The sequence below is a fragment of the Tupaia chinensis genome, unplaced genomic scaffold, assembly GCF_000334495.1.
Source record: "Tupaia chinensis unplaced genomic scaffold, TupChi_1.0 Scaffold142270_1, whole genome shotgun sequence".
In the NCBI taxonomy this organism is placed as follows: Eukaryota; Metazoa; Chordata; class Mammalia; order Scandentia; family Tupaiidae; genus Tupaia; species Tupaia belangeri.
In genome coordinates this window covers 166759-189497 of record NW_006202119.1, presented here as the reverse complement: position 1 = coordinate 189497, position 22739 = coordinate 166759, and the positions used below count along the sequence as shown (strand labels likewise).

The 22739-nt window shown below is 40.4% G+C and overlaps 1 protein-coding gene and 1 pseudogene across 4 annotated transcripts in view; both read left to right on the top strand.

Moving 5' to 3' along the window:
* Nucleotides 1-1540: 1540 nt before the first annotated feature.
* Nucleotides 1541-2050, top strand: LOC102495143 (pleiotrophin pseudogene; annotated as a pseudogene).
* A 3311-nt stretch (nucleotides 2051-5361) lies between these two features.
* ALAS2 (5'-aminolevulinate synthase 2) overlaps nucleotides 5362-22739 on the top strand; it is a 26580-nt gene continuing 9202 nt past the window's right edge. The window contains exons 1-8 of one of the 4 annotated variants that reach the window (XM_006163482.3): nucleotides 5363-5498; nucleotides 10212-10407; nucleotides 11037-11159; nucleotides 11992-12102; nucleotides 15172-15394; nucleotides 15946-16130; nucleotides 19044-19223; nucleotides 22361-22525. In XM_006163482.3, coding sequence (XP_006163544.1) covers nucleotides 10227-10407; nucleotides 11037-11159; nucleotides 11992-12102; nucleotides 15172-15394; nucleotides 15946-16130; nucleotides 19044-19223; nucleotides 22361-22525 — 1168 coding nt within the window. In that variant the 5' untranslated portion in view covers nucleotides 5363-5498; nucleotides 10212-10226. Of the gene's footprint in view, nucleotides 5499-8016; nucleotides 8139-10211; nucleotides 10408-11036; nucleotides 11160-11991; nucleotides 12103-15171; nucleotides 15395-15945; nucleotides 16131-19043; nucleotides 19224-22360; nucleotides 22526-22739 lie in introns of those variants that run through there. The other 3 variants (XM_027766308.1, XM_014582109.2, XM_027766309.1) reach the window with 3 other exon arrangements.

The following is a 22739-nucleotide window of genomic DNA, read 5'->3' as shown; positions in this document are numbered from 1 at the left end:
GACCCATGGTCAAGTGAATGGGAGTCCAGTGACATAGCCATTACGCCAACTGCTGTTCCCATGGAATGTTTTTTATATTAGTCATTCAGAATTTGAACATTTGAGAGAGTTTCTTTTAGTAGGATATTGTAGTAAAAAGTATTCCAAGTAAAAAATAAATAAATATTAATATTTCTGGTGATAGTTTCACAAGTCTGTAAATATAATAAGAATCATTGAACTGTACATTTAAAATAGGTTGATTTTATGATTTATAAATTCAGCTTCAGTAAAATTTTAGAAAATCAAAGCTAAGAAAATAATCTAAGATGCAGACAAAGCTCCACCTATGATGTTTATTGCAGCGCAACTGTAAAATGAAAAGCTGAAACATCTAAATCAATGAAGTCTATTAAATCGAGCATTGTCTTTTTTTTGAGAGTTTTTTTTTTGTTTGTTTGTTTGTTTGTTTGTTTGTTTGCTATAGGGCGCATGCACTCAGCAGACAGACAGAGAGAGACAGAGAGACAGAAAGCGAGAAATCACCCCCCAGGGGGGATGGCCACGCCGCAATCCCTTCTCCTCCACTCTCCTCTTGGGATCTTGGGCACATACACACACACGCCTGGCGTGAGTTTTTAAGCCACCGGGTCCGGGACGCGAACCGCAGTCGACTACATGGGAGTCCAGCGACATAGCCATTATGCTAACTGCTGGTCCCGAGCATTGTCTTAATATCTACTTGTTTCCAGGTTGACACTGGAGATGCAGAAATGAATCAGAACTAGACTCTGACCCAAGAAGAATCCCAAGGCAGGTAGGAAGTCATCCAAGACATAGGGAAAAAAAAAAAATCAATGCAGTAAGAGAGGAAACTGTGGAGAGGAGGATTCAGGAACTGTTCCTGAGGGGATTCCGTAAGAGGACTTGGGACTGAACCTTACTCCCCCTCCAGACTGCACTGCCTCCCAAAGAGACGAAAACCATACCACCACCACATAAACAGAACAAGAAACATTCTCCTGTAAAGGAGAGGCAATGTCAGGCACAATCACAGCCAGGTACTACTCACCTGGACCAGGAATAGTACAGACAGGTTCAACCTAAGCATATTTCCCAATGACCAGAGCAATCCCAGACTCTTTTCTCCATTAGTACACTTCACATTCCTCTCTGGGTTAGCTTGGAGGTCTGTCAACCTCAGTGGGTTTTATCTGCTCAGTTCCTTTCCAAGGTACAGGCAGAACAGAACAGGTAGAAAGATTAAATAAAAATGCAACTGAGATTCCTCTTCAGTTCCCTCCCTGTCAGGGCGTAACTGAGTCAGAGACAGGATCAGGTTCTTTGCCTTCCAGTCCAAAAATCCTGCCAAGAGGGTCCCAGAGCAGAGGAAAATCCAAAGTACACAGAAGGGAAGAAAGAGACCAGTGAGTCATCCGTCTAGAAGGAAGGCACAGCCACCTGGACAGGAACAGGAGTGGACAGGTACCTGGACTCCAGCAGGAACTTTGTCCCTTGCAACAAGGCCGCCTGAGCCCAGAGAGACATTTGCAGCTCAAAAATGCAGTCCTAACAGTACCAGCAGCAGCAAGAAAAATTTGCAGCTACCTTCTTGGCATTCATTTTCATTTTGGCAGTTGTGGACACTGCTGAGGCAGGGAAGAAGGAGAAGTCAGGAAAAAAAGAGTGAAAAGGTCTGACTGTGGAGCATGGCAGTGGAGTGTGTGTGTGCCCACCAGTGGAGACTGTCGACTGGGCATCCACGAGGGCACCTGGACCGGAGCTGAGTGTAAACAAACTATGAAGAACAAACCCAGAGATGCAAGATCCCCTGCAACTGGAAAAAGCAATTCAGCATGGAGTGCAAATACCAGTTCCAGGCCTGGAGAGATTCAACTTGAATGCAGTCTTGAAGACCAGAACTGGAAGTTTGAAGCGAGCCCTCCACAATACCAATTGCCAGAAGACTGTCACCATCTCCAAGCCCTGTGGCAAACTGACCAAGTCCAAGCCTCAGGCAGAATCTAAGAAGAAGAAAAAGGAAAGCAAGCAGGAGAAAATGCTGGATTAAAAGATGCTACCTTCTGTGGACTGCAAAAGGGACATCAGCAAACATGATCAGTTAACTATTGCATTTATACATATTGTAGGCTTTTTATTCAAAAATATCTATAGCTTAAGTATTCAGTAGACAAAAACAAAGAGAACAGAAAAATTTTGTAGTAGCATTTTAAAAATGTATACCATAGGGGCTTAAAATAAAGGACTGTAATCCTATCTAGAAAGTTGACTTCTAAATGATAGACAATTGAGGTAAGATTTTGAAGTTATGTGATATTTTACATTACATTTAATTTTTTTTTCTTTTGGCAGCAATTTAAATATTAGGATCATGTAAACAATTTATCTTGTGAGGTAATTTTTTGACCTAGACATTTTTCCCAATTGAGAAAAATATATACTAAACAGAAAAGCATTAAAATGTAATCATTCTATTTGAGGAAAGTATCTTGATTTCTGCCAGTGGATTTTTTTTTAAATTTAGTCAGCAAAATGAGGTGGGGGGAAAGGAAGGCAGAGCATGCTCTAGTTCAATGTTGATTTTTTTTTTTTACAAAAACATATTCAAGGGATCAGCAGTTATCATAATGGCTATGTCACTGAACTCTCATGTAGCTGACCGCGGTTCGAGTCCCGGACCTGGTGGCTTAAACTCACGCTGGGCGCGTGTGCGTGTGTGCCCAAGATCCCGAGAGGAGAATAGAGGAGAAGGGATTGCAACGTGGTCATCCCCCCTGGGGGGTGATTTCTTGCTTTCTATCTCTCTGTCTCTCTGGTGAGAGCACATGCCCTATAGCAAAAAAAAAAAATTCAAAATGTAAATTTTTTTCACTTTGGCAGAAATGTTTGTTTTCTTGATAAAATTATTTTCCCATATGCAGAAAAAATTATTAAGAAAATAAGTGAAGGTAATGCTGAAAAAAAAATGCAACTAAATATAGTAAACATTTCCAAATGGTTCAAGATTTCTATCCTCAAGTTGCTCAAGGTCTGATATGGGAGAAAGGTACTGGAGAAAAAAAAGGCAAAAATAAACACTGATAATACAATGTGATAAATTCCATAATAAATAGTGGAGACCCATAAGAGGGAATTAGATCTAGTGTGGGAGCTAGGGAGGGCATCCCAGAGTAGGTAATATCTGAGCTCAATTTACAAATACCTAGCTGGCTAAAGAGTTGGACATCAGGATTATGGTAGCTATATTTGAAGGATCTTCCAGAAGAAATGGAAATAATATTCAATTTTAAGAAATGGTTAAATACAATATGCTATACCCATACCTACAAATTTGATACAGCTATATCTTTATCACATAGCAAAGCACTTGGCACACTGTAAGCATGCAATGACTATGTGTTGAATTAAAGAATGAATCCAGAGGGAGCAAAAAACAATCACAGAAAAAGGTTAATATCCGTACTATTCAAAGATCTTCTACAACTAAAAAGAAAAAACTATGAACAACAATAATAATAGCTACCAATCCTATGGAGTAGGTTCTATGATTATCTCAATTTCCTAGATAAGAAATCTGAAGCTTAGTGATCCACACAATTACTAAGTAAGATGACTATTAGTCTACTACTTTTTCCTATCAACCCATCCCCCAAATGGGAAAAAAGTAGATCAGGTGATTCAGAAGAGAAATTGGCAAATATGATCAAGAAATATATGAAAAGATATTTTATCTCTTTAATAATAAAATAAAAAAATCAAAGCAACACTGAGCTATCACTTTAGTGCTGATAAGGTAAGATTAACAAAGATTTTAAAAATCAATAATAGCAAATGGTATTGGCAAGTTTGTGAGAAAACAGACATAAACACACACTCTTATAAGTGGTATTAATATAATACCACTGATGGGAATGTATAACACATGTAGAGGGGAAATGGGCATATCAAAATTTTAAGTCTATATACCTTTTGACCTAGGAATTATTTTTAAAGGGTGTCATCCTATAAAGACATTCCCTTTACATCTAAAGATATTTCTTACAATGTTATTCATAACAGAGAGGGGAAATCCCTAGGAATAATCTAAATTTCCATCAATAAGGGAGTTTTAAAATAAATTATAGCACATTCCAATTCCATAATATTGTAACTCCACTGAAGAGCTGAATTTATATGGAAAGACCTCTGGGGCATATTATCATATGGTCAAATGGCAACAAAGGAAACTGAAGACCAATACATAGACTGTGCTCTCATTTTTTTCTCTTTTTATTGGAGAGGGTTTTTTTTTTTTTTTGCTGTAGGGTGCGTGTGCTCGCCAGACAGACAGAGACAGAGAGATAGAAAGCGAGAAATCACCCCCCAGGGGGGATGGTCACGCCGCAATCCCTTCTCCTCCATTCTCCTCTCGGGATCTTGGGCATGCACACACATGCTCCCGGCATGAGTTTAAGCCACCAGGTCCGGGACTCGAACTGTGGTCGACTATGTGGGAGTCCAGCAACATAACCATTATGCTAACTGCTAGTCCCTGTGCTCTCATTTTTATAAATATAATATTAATGTTGATAATTTGCTCCACAGGTTAAATTGATCATTATAATCCTGCTGCCCCAGATTTGAGCAAAAGAGAAGAAAGAGTGAGAAAAAGGGAAGAAAATGAAAAGGTAGTAAAGAGAAGGTAATAGAAAAGAGAAGACAGAGAATTTTTAATTTTTAACTGTACGTTCTGAGAGGGAGAGAAGAGTATAGATTATGGCATCAGATTGCCTGAATTTATAGTTGGGCTCTGGGTAATTATCAGTAAATTATGTTTATGCCTCAGTTTCTTCATCTGTAACATGGGGATAACAATACCTATCTCTTAAGGTATTTAACCTCTTATGAGGTTAAATTAATCCACATAAAACACTTAACAAAGAGTGTGGTACCTAGTAAGCACTCAATCAACTTTAGTTGTTATTTCTTTGTCCCAGGCACTGTGCTGTTTTCTATACACAGTGTTACTGAATTGCTACAACATCTTAGGAAGTAGTCTGTGGAATCTGGGATGTAGTACGTTAGAGCTCATAAGTACAACTGTATTCTAGGTCTGACTCCAGAGCTCTTCCCCCTTTGCAATAGTAGCTTCTGAGTTTTATTGCCCTCCTTTTATAGTTAAGGAAAATAAGAGTTGGAGAAACGATTTTAATCCAAGTGTCCTAGCTCTATATGGACAGTCTGATTCAAAAGTCCTAATGAACTCATTTTACTACCCCAGAGGGAGAAAGGAAAGAAAACAGAGAGGGAAGAACCAGAGCTGGAGGAGCAGGGAGGTGAGAGAGAACTACTTTGGGTCTTATCTCTAACAGGGGCTTGAGCTACCTTTGGGGCTGATGCAGGGCCAGGCCAGCAAAAGGCGGAGTGGGTGGAGCTGAGTCTAGGGGAAGGGATAAATGCCAGGTCCTAACTCATAGCAACCCAGCTGTCGTTCGTTCGTCCTCAGTGCAGGTCAACAGGTAAGAGTTGGTTTCAGCCTGGCTTCCTATCTCTGGTCTGTATGTCTTCTTCAGGGCTGAGTTTCTGGGCAGACAAGATCTAACTTTCCTTTTGTCTATTTTTAAGAATCTCTCTTTGTTATTTTCCTTATTTCTCCCCCTATGTCTCTCCTTACCTTTCCCTGTTTTCAGCTTTGTGTCTTTTCTTGCTTTCACTCCTTTAATAGTTTTTAAGTCCCCTCACTTCATTTCATTGTTCTTTAGCACTTTCTTTCTCTTATTTTCCTTTTGAATTCTCTCTGTATCTTTTCCTCTAAATCTCTCTCTATTCCGCTCTCTGTCTTTTTCTTCAACTCTGTGTCTCTTAGACTGTGTCTTTATGTCCTCCTCTTCCTCTGTTTCTCTATCAAGAAATATGTCTTAATATTTCTTCCTGCAATTTGTCATTCCTCGCTCCTTTTGAATCCCTCTGTTCATTGACTCTGAGCAGAGCTCAATGGATCAGAGCCTTGGGGGCCAGAGCTAGGAGGAAAAACTGAGTGTATATGGGGATGATAAAAACTAAGAATTGGGTAATGAGAGACTTAAGGTAATTAAGAGATAAAAAAATTAGCAGAAATAAGGGGAGGCTGGGAAGAATGTTTCACTGAGACCCTAAGGAAAGTCATTCGCCCTCTGAAAAAAGGGCTTGGCCTGCGAGTTCCACAATTCTTTCAAGTTTTTATTTTGTGGTCTTATAAACTTCTGACTCTAAGAATTTCTGATTCTCTAATTCCAAGTGTCTAAAGTTTTATATGACTCTTCAGTGGTAGGGAGAGGGTGCTAGGAAGGGAAGCAAGAGCTGATGCTTCCAACTCCTAAAGAGATCTGACTACTTCCCCTCCAGATCTATCTGATTCCTGCAAAGCAACCCACAAAAGGGAGAGAGGGGACAAGAAATGCTGCAATGAGTGGTTCTTAGCTCTCTGCTGGGGTAGCGTTAAAGTCGGCTCTTTTGACCTCTGGAACTGCAGATTGGGTGCTGACATGAGAGAGGATTTTAAAAGTACAGGAAAAACCTTTGAGTAATGATCTGTCACTTTGCCTGAAAGTTCATAGTTATCTCTTTTGTTTAAAGCATTGTTTTAAGAAGATCCCTGGCAAGCATTACCACGTAGTGGGTGCATAAGTTGTTAAATGGTAGAATGAATGAATGAATGAATGAATGAATGAATGAATTCTCAACAGTACCTGAAATTCCACTTCAGGGATCTGTTCCTTTGGTAAAAGCATTAGTCACAAAAGGCAAATGTTCTGGAAAGGGGCCTATTACTGCATCAGAGAGGATAAATGCCTAGAATCAGGCCCTCAGTCAAGAAATTATGTAGTAATACTTGAATTAAGGATCCATAGTAATTAAGTTAGTGGTCTCTAGAACTGGATTGCCTAGGTCCAAATCCTGATTCTCCTACTTACTAGCTCTGTGACTTAGACAAGTTATTTAATCTTTTTTGGGCCTCATTGTCCTTATCACAGAGTTGTCATGAGGATTAAGTAAGTCGATGCATGTGAAACATTAACAAAAGGCCCTGGCACAGTGAGGACTCTGTGAGTGTTTGACTATCAGAACCAGATAGGATCTATGAAATTATCTAGTCCAATATCTGTGGATAAACTGATACCCAGAGAGGGGAAGTACATAAACCAGTTCACATAGTAAATTGCAACAGGATTAGGATAAGAATTAGGTCTCTAGCTTTCCAGATCTGGCTTGATATATTCACAATGTGACTTCACCTAGCTATACCTTCACTTTACCTGTGTTAAAAAAAATAACCCAGAACCTGTGATCTTAAATTGTTGAAAATGCCTCCTTGATTCAACTGTTCTTACTCTAGTCTCATGGTAGGTAGTGGGATAGAATGGAAACACAGCCCAAGGTACTTAGAAAGCAAGGTCATAATGATGGCCAGGTACAGTGAGACAGGAAAATTCCAAAAGAGTATCAGAAAAGGATATATCAGGAAAAATTGGAACTGGAGCTTGAAAGCACTGAAGAATCCAACAAATTCCAAAAAATAGTCTGTATTTTCAAAGTATCCTGAGCATATCATTGTCAAAAGTCCCTTAGAGATGATGAACATATTAAACTTCTTTTGTTTTTATACATGAGGAATAGGTAATAGGCCATCATCCCAAGGCAGGACTGGACTCTGCCTTCAGTGTTGGAGGCTTTCCTTCCCACTGCATATTCCAATATTGCTGTCATTATTGTTGCTGATGTTGATGTTGGGAGTAAAGAGTTTACAGGAGCCTGGCTCTGGGCCATCCACCACTTCTCACTATGAATAACTAGGGCCAACCCCAGCCAGATGCTCAGACATGATTCTGGAAAGGGGCTCCTCTTCTCTTCCACACCCTGGTCTCAGCTTGAGGAGTTGTCAGACTCCAAATGATGATAAACTCTAGGAGCTTTATCTATGGTCTGCAGGCTCAGCACTGAGTGCTTTAGCCTTCACAGGCAGGCAAGGAAAGGGAAACTCCTATCTTCAGATATGAGGTAGGCACTAGATTCAAGTCACTACCTTACCATCTGAGGTAGGCATAACTACATCACAACTGTCTGCTGATGAAAGCCAAGACCCAGAGAAGGGAAATGACCTGCCCAAGAACATCCAATAAGTGAGTTGCAGAGATGGAATTTAAACAAGAAAAGCTAACATTTACTGAAAACTTATGTGCTAAGACTATCCTAAAGATTTAACATTGATTATTTCATTTAGTCCATTCAGCAACCCTTCTGTTTTTCTCAATTTCAGAGCCCACATGCCCTGACCCCACATACCAACCCAGTCTGCTATCATAGCCCATGAAAGTTGAGGGAGGATACTCTGCGGTAGAACAAGGGGAAGATATTGCTTTGTGGGGTAGAAGAAGGTTACTAATTCTATGAGATCAGGAAGGGAGGGAGGAAGGGAGGTTGCTATGTGAGAACAGGGCCATAGCTTCTACTGCTAACTTGTCCTTCTCAACATAAGGCTTTATACACAGAGAGTGCTGGTAGATTCCACTTTGTAGACAAAGAGACCTCCTCTCACCTCCTCTCTTTGTCTACCTGTTCTCATCTCTGATAGATTCCACTCAGTAGCTTTCCTAGTAGTGCCAGGACCCTAGACTTTTCACATTCCCCTATATCTCTACCATTGTACTGTCTCTTACCTTGTCTCATCCTTTGATTCTGGCTCTCAAATTTACCCTTTTTCTTTCAATCTGTTTCTTCCTTTTGCTCCCTCTAACTGTCTTTCTCCTGGTATCTTTCAGTCCTTTTTCCTCCCAATCCTTTTCCTCCCCTTTTACCTATCTTTATCCTTGGATTTTGTCTTTTTCTCTTTCTTCTCTTTGTCCCTTAGTATCTCTCTTATCTTCCTCAATAGGACTACATTCCTCTTTTCTTGACTCTTCCTTGTTGCTTAACCCTCCCCAATGTCTAACAGAATTTCCCCTTTATTTTTGTATCTGACTGATTCTGTCTCTGCTGGATTCTCTCCTCTCCTGCTCTTAGTTTTATGAATCTTTGCATATTCCTCTAGGTTCTTGGATATCTCTTGTTTCTTTTGTGTTCTTCTGTCTCTGCCTCTAACCCCTGAATTCTTGTTTCTCTGTCTCTCTCTTTTACTCTCTCTCACTCCTCTCTCTTTGTCATCTCAGACTATCCCCGCCCTTTTGTATTTCTTCTCTATCCTCTGTCTTTCTGGATTAGACATCCTCTCTTTGTCTGTTCTCATCTCCATCCTCTTCCCCTATAGCTTTGATCTCCCTTTCTCCCTCAATTTTTGTTCTTGTAACTCCACCACCACCACACATTTGATCTCTATGTCCCTCTTTTGTCTTTCTTAAGTTTTCTTTTCATCTTTATCTTCCCTACTCCCCCTCTCTTTCCCATTTGAGATCCTATTTGGTCATTAATTTATTTCCAAATTCAACAAATATTTATTGAATGCCTATGTGTCATTTTGTTCCTCTCTTTCTCCTCTGTCTTGGCCTCTACCTCTTTCACTGACCCATAGACTATGTATTTATACCTTGTCTTCCAGCCCTTTTGGATCTTGCTCTTACATCCTCCTCTTACTCTTACATCCTCCTCTTACTCCTTTGGATTTATCCAGGAATAAATCCAAAGATACCAAAATACCAACCTAGTGGCATATAATCTGTAGACAAGGGCTTGCCCTTTCTTCCTGTTCTCTGGATCTCCTTAAGCTGCTACCTATGGACTCAAGCTTCTTCTCCTTCTCTGGATGAGCCTGCATAGGAAAGCACTCTGGCTCAAGCCTTAGGAGCTCTGGTCAATGGTATCACTTCACATTAGCCGGTTGAATTTTCACTTGGTTGAGGACACCATTAGACATATTCTTGGCCTTAACTGTTTATCAAAGGGTTGGTCAACTCTCATTCTGCTATACTCAACCATATTTCAGTGATCTTCATGAATACAGAGTGAGTCAATGGCAGAATCTAGTCTTTCTGACCTCCATTTAGAACTCTTCTTCATTTCTCTGCCTAGTGGTCAGTTTCTTATTTCTTCCTCTCTGATGCCCTATTGGTACATTTTAACATTGAGAAAAAAGTTCCTTTTCTGGAAGGACAATAAAGGCATCTCTAAGGAGGGCAGCAAACTTTGGGATCAAAGATAGGAATGATAGCTTTTGGTCAGGCTTTCATGATGGAATCTCATCTCTTCCACATCTTCTGCAGGACTTCAAGCTCAAGATGGTGACAGCAGCCAGGTTGCTACAGTGCTGCCCAGTGTTTGCCTGGGGTCCCACTGGCCTTCTGAGTAAGGTGGTTAAGACTCACCAGTTCCTGTTTGGTATTGGATGCTGTCCAATCCTTACTACTCAAAAATCAATCTGTTCTCAAATCCACCTTAATGCAGTTAAGGCTGGAGGAGGTAAGAAGAGGCTGATGGCAAAAGGGGAGATTATTTGGGTCCCAGAGACAGGATTCCATGTCATACAGACCATTGTCTAATAAGTTAGAGGGTTCATGTGAAATGGGCCAAGGCAAGATGATCCAGCCTAAAAATATATCCAGGATCTGCATTTTATCCAGATCTCCAGAAAGAGTCCCACTACCATGTTATACTCTAGCCTTGCTGAAACTACTTAAAATTGCCAGAATATTGTCTCAAGATTCTGTATCTTTGTTCCTGTCATATTCTCCTCTCCCATACCCCATATTGGAGTTCTCTCATACATCTAATTCAACACTGAACTTGGCTATTATATCTTCTGTGAAGCCTGCCTAGCTTGTCCAATTTCAGTTCTAGGTCATATCCCCCATCTTTTCTAGATAACTTCTGTCCTCCACACTATCCCAGTACTGTTCACAATGTGTCTTAAATGTGTGCCACTCCCACTAGCTTAGGAGTTCCCTTAGTACAGGGACCATACTCCTCTATCTTGGGTATCTCTTCTATAGCCTGAGATAAGGCTTTGGGATCTAGTAGGTCTCAGTAAGCATTGTTGAACTGGATTTATGGCTAGAAATATACCGCCAATTACTCTTGTCTTTGCATAGATTCTCCATCTTGGGCCAAGGGCCACTGTCCCTTCATGCTGTCAGAACTTCAGAATGGGAAGAGCAAGATTGTGCAGAAGGCGGCCCCAGAAGTCCAGGAAGACGTTAAGGCTTTCAAGACAGGTTATAGTCAAGTTTTACCTTATTCAGTTGCTACTCATAATGCTCAAACCAACGTCATCAAATTCCTGAGCTAGGATGATCTAAGGGCAGCCAGTACATATTTCATGCAGGAAAGTCCAGTATTTTCCAGGGAAGCCATGGTAGGCAGTAGTGCACCTTTCCCAGCAACACACTTACATGCACAGGCTCCTGTAACTTTTAGCCTTTAATCAAAAATGAGCTCTCTAGAGTTCTCCTTTCACCTGATTGTCTCAGGTGGCCCAATGTGTTCCAGTGGGCTAGAGTTCTCTACTTAAGCAAGACTACTCTATGAGAATATGGGTTCTTATGAAAGAAAGGGCTAGGAATAGGTACATCCTTTAGAAGGGTGTGGAGCTCCAGGTCAATTCAACTGGTGCAGACTACCCAAGATAATAACATTTGAAAGACAGTCATGCTGCTGATATCTTTCATAGGTCTTTTTGGGATATCACCAAGGACAAAAATTTCTAAACTGAAATTTATTTATGATTAGAAAACTAGGTACACTCTCCTGCATCCTCTACCTTCTAAGTGCAGGACTTGGAATGGCTGCTACAATTACCTCACTCAAGGGAAAAATCTATTTAGTAGGGCAAAGTGCAACTGACGTTATGGGTGGTTTCCTGACATTATAGACATCTCTAGGCAGATGAGTAGAAGCTCACGTTTCAGAAGACTTCTCTCTGTAGAAGACTTCCATACTTTATAAACTTGAATTTTCAAATATTATGTTGCACTTAAAGAGGACAATATATGCTTTTTTTCTCTCCCTCCTCTCTTCATGGCCAACAAATCCTACACTCCTTCTCAGACCTGCCCACCTTCCTGGCATCAACTAGCCTAAGCAAAACATTCCCAAGTTCCCACGAACCAGAACAGAATTCTGGGAATGTCACCCACCTGATTCAGGACAACATGACTGGTGAGTTTCCTAAGGTAGAAATAAGGGGGCTCGGAAAAGTGAAGGAGTGTTGAAAGGCTTCTGACAGAAGAGAAAAGAGGATAAAGGGGGTTTGAAACTCAAAGGAATCTGAATTTAAATTTTAGTGCTGACACTTGCTGCATCTGTGCGCTTTGGTAAGTAATTCACTTCTCTTCAGTCTCACGCAAGGGAAAAATCTATTTAGTAGGGCAAAGTGCAACTGACGTTATGGGTGGTTTCCTGACATTATAGACATCTCTAGGCAGATGAGTAGAAGCTCACGTTTCAGAAGACTTCTCTCTGTAGAAGACTTCCATACTTTATAAACTTGAATTTTCAAATATTATGTTGCACTTAAAGAGGACAATATATGCTTTTTTTCTCTCCCTCCTCTCTTCATGGCCAACAAATCCTACACTCCTTCTCAGACCTGCCCACCTTCCTGGCATCAACTAGCCTAAGCAAAACATTCCCAAGTTCCCACGAACCAGAACAGAATTCTGGGAATGTCACCCACCTGATTCAGGACAACATGACTGGTGAGTTTCCTAAGGTAGAAATAAGGGGGCTCGGAAAAGTGAAGGAGTGTTGAAAGGCTTCTGACAGAAGAGAAAAGAGGATAAAGGGGGTTTGAAACTCAAAGGAATCTGAATTTAAATTTTAGTGCTGACACTTGCTGCATCTGTGCGCTTTGGTAAGTAATTCACTTCTCTTCAGTGGGATTTTAACACCTATCTCAACAAGTTATCATGAGGAGAAAATAAAGTTAACATTTATAGAAGTGTGTCTAGCTTGTTAAGATGTCTCATTAAATATTAGGTTTATTCCCATTATTTCCTCTCCATGTTTCCCTCAAAAACTCTCATCCTTCACAGAGAGACTTTTTCCCTTTCTTGTATGTATTCATTTGTCGTAATGGTATTTCCTTTATTTTTCTAATATAAAAGGAATATGATTCACCATAAAATACCTTTCAACAGGTACAGGAATATATGAAGGAAATTTAAGTCATTCAGAGTTCCAACATCCACCATTAACTTTTTGTTACATTTTCTCCCAGATATTTCCCCACATTTAAACACACACACAAATGCACACTCACACACTCCATCCTCCCCATCATACATGCTTTTATTAGAAATTTTATCTTTTTCTACCTGGAGTTTGTTATGCTGCTTTGTTCACTTAAAAATATTTTGTGGGCATCATTCCATGTCATAAACATGAGTTGCATGATACTTGTTAATGGTTGGAGTGTGTTCTGTAGTATGGATACAACATCATTCAGTTAAGCACCTATAATTTAGATTTTTTTCCCAGTGTTTTTCTTTTTTATGACAGAGCAAGTATGTGTGCACATGACAGAGAACATGTGAGAAAGAGTTAGAGAAAGAGAGAGAGAGAGACAGATTAGTTAGTACTCTTCACATGGTCTGGTCATGCCACAATCCCCTTCTCTGAGTTCTCCAGCCCATTGGATCTTGGACACTCACACATGTGCCTATCATGTTTCATGTTGGTCAGGCTGGAGATTTGAACCATGGTTACCAAGTGGGATCTGGCTTTTCTTGAGCAGTTCATTGCTGCTCCACCATAGAACCAATCTTCTATTTTTTGTATAATTTTATTGTAGGTTGTATTTTAGTTTTGCAAACATATAAATGTCCCTAAGGAAAATGTATAGCATTACTTAATGCATACACATATATATTCACCTTTTAAAAAATATAGGAGGGTCAGCTAGTAGCATTGTGGTTGGAGCAGCTCGATCCCACATGGCCGACTGAGTGGTTGAATTCCAGACCCAGCACCTTGAAAACTATGCTGGACGCATGTGTTTGTGTGCTCAAAATACTAAGGAGGAGCTAGAAGGGAAAGGATTGTGATGCAGCTATATCCCCTAGGGGGTGACCGGGGTGATCTCTCACTTCCCCTCTCTCTCTGTCTCTCTCTGGTAAGCATACATGTCCTATGGCAACAATCTAAAAATAAAGGACCAGCAGATGACGTAATGGTTACGTTGCTGGACTCCCACATAGTGGACTGTGGTTTGAGTCCCAGGCCTGGAGGTTAAAATTCTCACCAGGTGCATGTGCATGCATGCCCAAGATCCTGAGAGAAGAATAGAGGAAAAGGCGTGACCATCCCCCTTGAGGAGTAATTTCTCACTTTCTGTCTCTTTGTCTCTCTCTCTCTCTCTGTCTCTCCAGTGCCCTATAGCAAAAATCTCTCTCAAAAAAAAAAAAGTCTAAAAAGAAAAATAAAGTTCCTAGGGGAGGGCCTTACATGTATCAGACATACATTATTTGTTGGAAATAATAATATAATTAAATATTACCTATACATTATTACTACTACTACTATTATTATAGTAGCAATACTACTACTATTACTGTGTGCCAGAGGTTAGTTTGGGCGTACTATATGTTTTTTGTCATAAAATACAACTCTACGAAGGAGGTAATTATTAGCCCCCTTCTGTAGATGAGGAAATTAAAAGAGACAATTCATGACTTGCTCAAGGCCACACCACTAGGAAGTGGCAGAGATATGACTATATAATAGATCTGTTGATACTTCTTACACAGAGACTGGAAGTAGTGATTCCAGTAAAGAAATTACCACAGTAACTCCAGGCAGAGACATGAGGCCATGCCAAAGGTAGAAAGCCTGAATGAATCTGTGAGTAAGAAAAGGGTTAGTTAAATATAGTAGAATGTAATGTGGTCAAGTAAGCCAATACTGAGTAGATAACTGAATAGATGTGGAGGCACAGGAAGCAGGTCACCACATCATGATACTAGAACCATATGAGAGGTCCAAGTTCAGCTCTTGAGTCAATCTAAACATGCCAGGTGAACCTGAGTGCCCACAATTCCTAGATGGCTAGGAGGCTGGGTATCGAAATGTGGCGAGACCTTGTCAAAAGTATCTCTCTCTCTTTTTCTCTCTTTCATGAAAGAAATAAGTGAAATTAATTTTTGAAAAATCAACAGCATGGATAAAATATAGACTATCTAGGAAGAGATTTATAATAAACTCTTTTTATCCCCATCTCTACTCCTGCAGGAACCCATGCCTTTGGTTATGACCAGTTTTTCAGGGACAAGATCATGGAAAAGAAACAGGACCACACCTATCGTGTCTTCAAGACTGTGAACCGCTGGGCTGACGCATACCCCTTTGCTCAACACTTCTCTGAAGAATTTATGCCTTCAAAGGATGTGTCTGTCTGGTGCAGTAATGACTACCTGGGCATGAGCCGGCACCCTCAGGTCTTGGAGGCTACACAGTGAGTAGTAGCATCTCAGCCATGAGTTGTAGGGACATATCCAAAGATCCAAAGCCACACACAGAAGAAAGAGGCAGAGCAGCAATAGAAATCTGGATTCCACTGCTACTCCTTTTGTCCAAGGTCCTCCAGCATTTCTATTCCTTGGATATAAACTAAGTCAGTCAATACACCATGTTTTCTAAACTTTCAAGCATCTAGTGATATGGAGGAAAGGAAAGAAACCAAGTGAGGCCTTCTTTCCATGAACTATTAATCTGGCTGCAGAATGAGCATTGCTAAAGATAGTATGTGACCTTCTCTAGGTCTTCCAAATTGCTTAAGGTCAGCCTCACTTCTCCTTCCATTCCTGAGTACCTCCAGCCCTAGAAAAAGGACCTATGTTTCCCTCTCTTCCCTCTACTTGGTCATCTAGAACACAGTTCATACAGAATTGCTGCCAATATTGTCTCCTCACTCTCCACCCCCCGCAATGAAGGAAGGAAAATCTACCCAATTCCTCAGTGCCTGATAAAGGTTTTTCTTTTCCTCTCCTGTTTTCTCCTGGCCAGGGAGACACTGCAGCGTCATGGAGCTGGAGCTGGTGGCACTCGCAATATCTCAGGCACCAGTAAGTTTCATGTGGAATTGGAGCAAGAGTTGGCTGAGCTGCACCAGAAAGATTCAGCCCTGCTTTTCTCCTCCTGTTTTGTGGCAAATGACTCTACTCTTTTCACTTTGGCCAAGACCCTGCCAGGTAAGCCCAAAGCCTGAGGATTTTTCAGGGCTGGTGTCCTGTAATAAAGCATCCAGTCTCTCTGCTTCCATCAATCCTTTCCTCTATTCTGAGTTAACTTACTTCCATTTTCTTTTTCTTACCCACCTTAGATACCCTCCACACTGGATGATTATATCTCTCTGTTTTATCCCCTTCTGCACCTAGCTGAGGACAGCTACAGAGGAACATCACTCAACCTCACAGGAGGGTAGCACCATAAATTCATCATATTCTAAGCCAACTTACAACACTGTAGTCCTTTTATGCCTCCTCAGAAGCTTTTCAAACCTTCCCTCTTCTAAAACCTCTACTTCTTTCACTCTTAGCAAGTACACTCACATATTACTCCATAAAGGAAAACAGAAGTCACCAGACAGGATCTCCTTATTATTGCCACCAAACCTACAGAGTTATCTTTGTTCACATATGCTTCCCCATTCTTTCCTTTTACAATGGAAAGCATGTCTCTCCTGTTGCCTAAAGTCAATCTTTTTACCTATACATTGTATCCCATATTTTCACTCTCCCACTCTCCATCTCTCCATTCAGTCTTCACCTCATATGCTTTGTATCTATCACAATCCCAACTGAGGATGAATACAAATCTTCACTTTCCCTATATCAAGCCTGGGTTCATACAATTGCTCAGTCAGGAGTCATTAAAATTCATAATTTCTGCCCTTTGCTGGATCCTTTTTGTTATCTGGAAATCTTATTTACTCTGTCAGTTCTCCAAGTCTCTGGGGCAGTTTTGACAAATGCTTATTCTTCTGAGCCTTCCCTCATCTCCTTACTACCCTCATCTTCAACAAATGACTTCACCACTTGCTTCACTAAAAATGGAAGATACCAGACAGCAATGTCTCTGATTCCTAGCCACAAAGTACGTATAAAAGCACAAGCATCACCACATGTTCTTATCACCCCTTCTCTCATCATAGTGAAAGAAATATCCTTTAAACTGTTGACTAATCCTTCCACTGGTGCTCTGTGTCCTACTCCTCTCTACCTCCTTAGGAACTGTGTTCTTTTCCTCTCTCCTGTACCTTCAGCTTTTCTCTTTCTTCCCCTCTTTTGATTTTAAAAAAGAAACATGTTCAAGTCTCGTGCATTTTAAAAAAAATCCATTGCCTCAACCCTTTCTCATTCTCTAGCTACTGCCTTATCTCACTCGTCCCTATAACAGGCAAACTGTTTGAAAGAAGTCTACCCACTAACTATCTACTTCCTCACATCCTGCAGATGCTTCAGCACACTATAATTACCACCACTACTTCTGGAAACTTCTTACAAGGTTGCCCATAACACTCAACTAAACCTGGCAACTTTAGAATCATTTTTTAATCAACTTCTCCTCTACCATTAAAATTCAATTTCTTTCCATCTTCTCTACCCTATTCTAACTAGAGTAACATTATTTCCTTGGCTTCACCTTTACCCTCTACAATCTATTCTGCACAGAAGTTAGAATGATGTTTAAAAATGCAAACCTATTATTGTCACTCCATGGGTCAAAACTCCTTAATAGACCCCCATTGCCTTTAGAACCAAATACAGACTTCTATTTGTTTATTTTTTTGTCAGAGGGTGTATGCATTTTCCAGAGAGAAAAAAAGAGAGAGCAAGAGGAAGAAAGCACCCCCTAAGGCGGTGTTGTCAGGCTATAATCCCTTCTCTTCCATTTCTCCATCCTGTTAAAATGTTGGACACACATGGACATGTGCCTGGAGTGTTTCAAGTTGCCAGAGCCAGGATTCAAACTTCATAGTCATTTATGTAGAGTCCAACTCCCTTAATCATTAGGCTATGGGGCCAGCCTTACTTATCATGGCTTCTAAAGCTCCCAATAATCTGGCTTCTAACATACCTCTTCAACTTTAGCTTTTGCTACCCCTCCTTTCATTCTCATTCAGTAATACACTCATGCATATACTTATTCATCCACTTACAAATCAGCTACTTGTTTATTCATTCAAGAAATATTCACTTATTATCTACTGTACACTTAGTCTTATACTGGTTATCAGATACAGAAAGATAAAAAGATGCTATTTATACTTTCCAGAAACTTCCCATCTACTTGTGCTTCAAGGCATGTCCTCAAAGAAGACATGAATACTTTACTCAAATAGAAGGTCTCTCTTATTCTTATGAGAAGTCACAGTTCTTTGATGTCAGTTCAATTTAGGGGGTCCAGTAACAACTCTCTCCAACAATTACCCATCCTCACCTGCCCTCCCAGTATTTCCTCCCCCCCCCCAAAAAAAAAAAAACACTACATTCTTTAGGTCTAGAGAAAGGCATTCCCCTCTCTAGACCATAGTTTTCTCAACTGTACAGAATATAGGCTGGATTTCATAGTCACTAATGGCCCTTACAGCTCTTAACCTGTCATGAGATTATGATTTCAATAATGAAAGCCTGAGAAGTATCCCTCCCTATACCCAACAGCAGATGGATGCTACCTGGAACAGAAAGGATTTCATTCAGACAAGGAAAAATCTAGCATCAGTCCAAATCAACAAACATTCCCTGAGATAAAACCCTTTCCAAGTTTGATCTTACATATCAATAAGAAGAAACCTAAGTCTTATCCTCACAAAACTCTAAATTGTTCTGGAAAATTAATTTTTCTCCATTCCAAGACACAAAAGGCCAGATCAAGGTCAGAAATGACTGGAAGGAGGGAGGAGTAAAAGGGTCAGATTTTCAGGCTGGGAGAGTTGTTCCAAGAGAGGAAGAGGTATCACAAAGGCTTCCAGAGGAGGAGAAAGGAGAGTGTTGCTTTCAAAGGGAAGAGAGGTTGAATATCTTGCCCTGCCAGGTCAGACTTGAAGGTTAAAGTGAGAGTACTTGGACAGAAGCTTAAGAGTTATCTATCTTGTTCCTCAGGGTGTGAGATTTACTCAGATGCAGGCAATCATGCTTCCATGATCCAAGGTATCCGCAACAGTGGAGCAGCTAAGTTTGTCTTCAGGCACAATGACCCTGATCACCTGAAGAAGCTTCTAGAGAAGTCCAACCCGAAGACACCCAAAATTGTGGCCTTTGAGACTGTTCACTCTATGGATGGTATGTTTATGTGTGACTGAGTACATGTAGTATTGGAATCACAAAAAAATGTAATGATATTAATAACTTTGAATAGTTATAGAGTGGTTATGGTGTATGAAGCAAAATTATTATTTCATATATATTGGGTTGTTGGAAAAGTTGTGACATTTTTGTTTAGAAACATACACCATGACTTTTCCGACAACCCAATATTAATTTACTTAACCTCCTACACAGCAATTCTGAGGTAGGTACCAATTTTTCCAGTTGACATTTACACACTGTATATCTTTACAGTGGGTGTCAATTGTTTTTTAACTTGAGGAAATTGAGACATAAATAAGTACACTTATTTGTTCAAGGTCACACAGCTGGTAAATACCAAAGAATGAAGGCAGCTATTACACTCATCTTACAAATAAAGAAACTAATGTTCATAGATGACATCTAATTTTGGGGGGGTAGCTCAGTAAACTAGTGCTAAAGAGAGTCTTTTCACCCCAGGACATAACACTCCATTTTATTCACACCACACTCCCTGTGTTATAAATGATATGTAAATAAATCATCCCAATGCCTGGCTTCTACAGTGGAAAATTTCATAAATTTAGGACTAATTTTTCATAGGGCGGGTGCCACCACACCCAATTTAGGACTATTTTTCAAAGTCCAGTATGAAACACTGGAATCAAAATAGGCTTTCAAATCAAACAGATATGGGTTCAGATCAAACCTTTGACACTTAAATAACCATATGACCTTGGGAAACTCTGAGCATTGATTTTGTTCAAAGTAAAATAGCCAGTTGCAAGAACTAGAGATAAGTCATTCCATTTATTATGCTTTAATATAAATAAATTACTTTTAACCTACTATGTCCTTTACTCTCCCAACTGAAACAATGCTCAAAGCTTTCTACTGCTATTCTGCCCTAGTGAGCAGAAATTGTGTATCTTACAATTATGCAACTAGGCTCTGATACCAGACTATCCAAGTTCAAATCTCAGCATGAAATCTTACTAACTTGGGCAAGTTTCTTAATTGATTTGTGTTTCAGTGCCTTTATTGGCAAAATGGTAGTGGTAGTAGAATAACTGTGAGAAAATAAGTGAGTTAATGTATGTAAAAAAATTACTGTTATGTCCATTTTCAGATTTCTATAACTAGAAATAAAGTAAAACTATCCCATTTATATATTTATACCACTGTGGCTATATGAATTAATTATTTCTCAAGTAAAAGGCATGTTGAGACCATTCTACTTCCTTACATTTGCAAATAATGGTTCCTTATTTTTTTTTCCTGGAAACTCTGCCTAAACTGTCAATCCGAGGACTGAATTTCTCCCACTAAAATGATGCTTAAACCATCATACTGTCTCTTTGTCTCAGGCTCTCTCTTCTACAGTTGGCTCCCTTCAGGTTGTCCTCCAGTTATATCATCCTAGACCCCCTATTTCCATCTGAAGAAGTTTCTTCTGTATTTCAACTCCCTGTTTCAAGTTTCCAGGGAGTACTAAAGGATGGGGACTGGCAGGAGATGTGGGTGCATTTATATGCAAAGTGATCACAAAGTCTGTCTATGTATGAAATTCTCATACATCTGGAGACCTCATAAACAATTATCAGCATAGACAATGTCTAGAATAAAATGGAAAAAAAATGGTAAATCAAAATGGAAAAGGGAGACAATATGGATTACATATAATTGGCTTTCATTTGCTAATATTGAGACTGAGCTTGTGGGAAGGGGCCTCAGGAACTGCACTGACAGTGAGAAAGGAGAAATATATTCCCAGAGAGAGAGAAAAGACAGGTGAATGCACAAAGAAACTCAGGAGACACAGGGGTGGGGTACAGAGAAAAAAAGTGTGAAGTAGAGAAATAGAGAGGCAGACAAAAAGGGACACAAACAGTAAAGAAGTAAGGCAGGAAAGTGGGGAAGGAAGAGCAAAGAGAGAAGAGAGAGGAGAGGAGAGAGAAAAACACACAGAAAAGTAGAGACACAAAAACAAAATGGAAATAGACACAAAAAGAGAGATAGTGACAGAAATCTAGAAAGTTAGAAACAGAGAATAAAGAATAAAGATGTTGGGACCAGCAGTTAGAGTAATGGCTATGTCGCTGGACTCCCATGTAGTCGACTGGTGCTGATTGCGTCCTGGAATGGTGGCTTAAACTCACACTGGGCGCATATGCATGCATGCCCAAGATCCTGAGAGGAGAATGGAGGAGAAGGGATTGTGGTGTGGCCACCCCCCCCCCGGGGGGGGGATTTCTTGCTTTCTATCTCTCTGTCTCTCTCTGTCTTTCTAGCGAGTGCACACGTCCTATAGCAAAAACCCCCAAAAAAAAAAAGAATAAAGATGTTGACAGGGTTGTCAACAGCACTTGGCCAAGGGGATGATTGGGATCTAAATCAGGACTACATTAACTTGGAGCAAAAGGTGGTTTTTCTTTGAGAGATTTTTTTATTTTCACTATAGGGCGCATGCACTCGGCAGACAGACAGAGACATAGAGACAGAAAGCGGGAAATCACCCCCCAAGGGGGATGGTCATGCCACAATCCCTTCTCCTCCATTCTCCTCTCGGGATCTTGGGCACGCACGCACACGCGCCCGGCGTGAGTTTTAAGCCACTGAGTCCAGGACGCGAACTGCAGTCAACTACGTGGGAATCCAGCAACATAGCCATTACTCTAACTGCTGGTTCCCAAAAGGTGATTTTTTTCCATTTATTTTTTAAAAATACAGAGTAGTAAAAACTCTAGATGGATATACACAGACTTCCACAAACAAAGCAAACAACAACCCTATCCCTCAAAAAAAAAAAAAAAAAATGAAGGCAGAGAGAGGCTTGCAAAATCATCCAGATGAAGTAAAAATAGAAAGAGTCAAACCTTCATCCTAGGCTGGGGAAAACACAAACACATACGCACACACACACTCTCTCACACACCTGGGATGGGGGTGGGTTTCAAACAGCTGATGCGTATAAAGAGATTTGAAACAGTCCCAAGTAAAGGTGTATGCCTTTGTCACTCTCTACAACACACTTTTTCAAACTAAAATAGGTGTGAATGGGAAATTCTACACTAAAGATGGAGCTGGGAGAAGGTAATGGTCTCCTACCTCTACTCCTTGGCTTTTCTCAGGTGCCATCTCTCCCCTAGAGGAGCTGTGTGATGTAGCCCACCAATATGGGGCCCTGACATTCGTGGATGAGGTCCATGCTGTAGGACTGTATGGGTCCAGGGGTGCTGGGATTGGGGAGCGTGATGGAATTATGCACAAGATTGACATCATCTCTGGAACTCTTGGTGAGTGAATGTCTTTGGCCTCCCTGACATACAATGCAGAGGACCCAAGATACTTCTTTTCCCGTGCTTCAGGAGTTGTTTGGAATGAACTCACAGCCCTAGGTTGCTGTCCTGCTGGATCCCTTCCTTTTATTCCCATCACAGTGCAGAGTTGCTGAGAAAGTCTGAGAGGTTTTTTTTTTTTTTTTTTTTTTTTAGAGTTTTTTTTTATAGG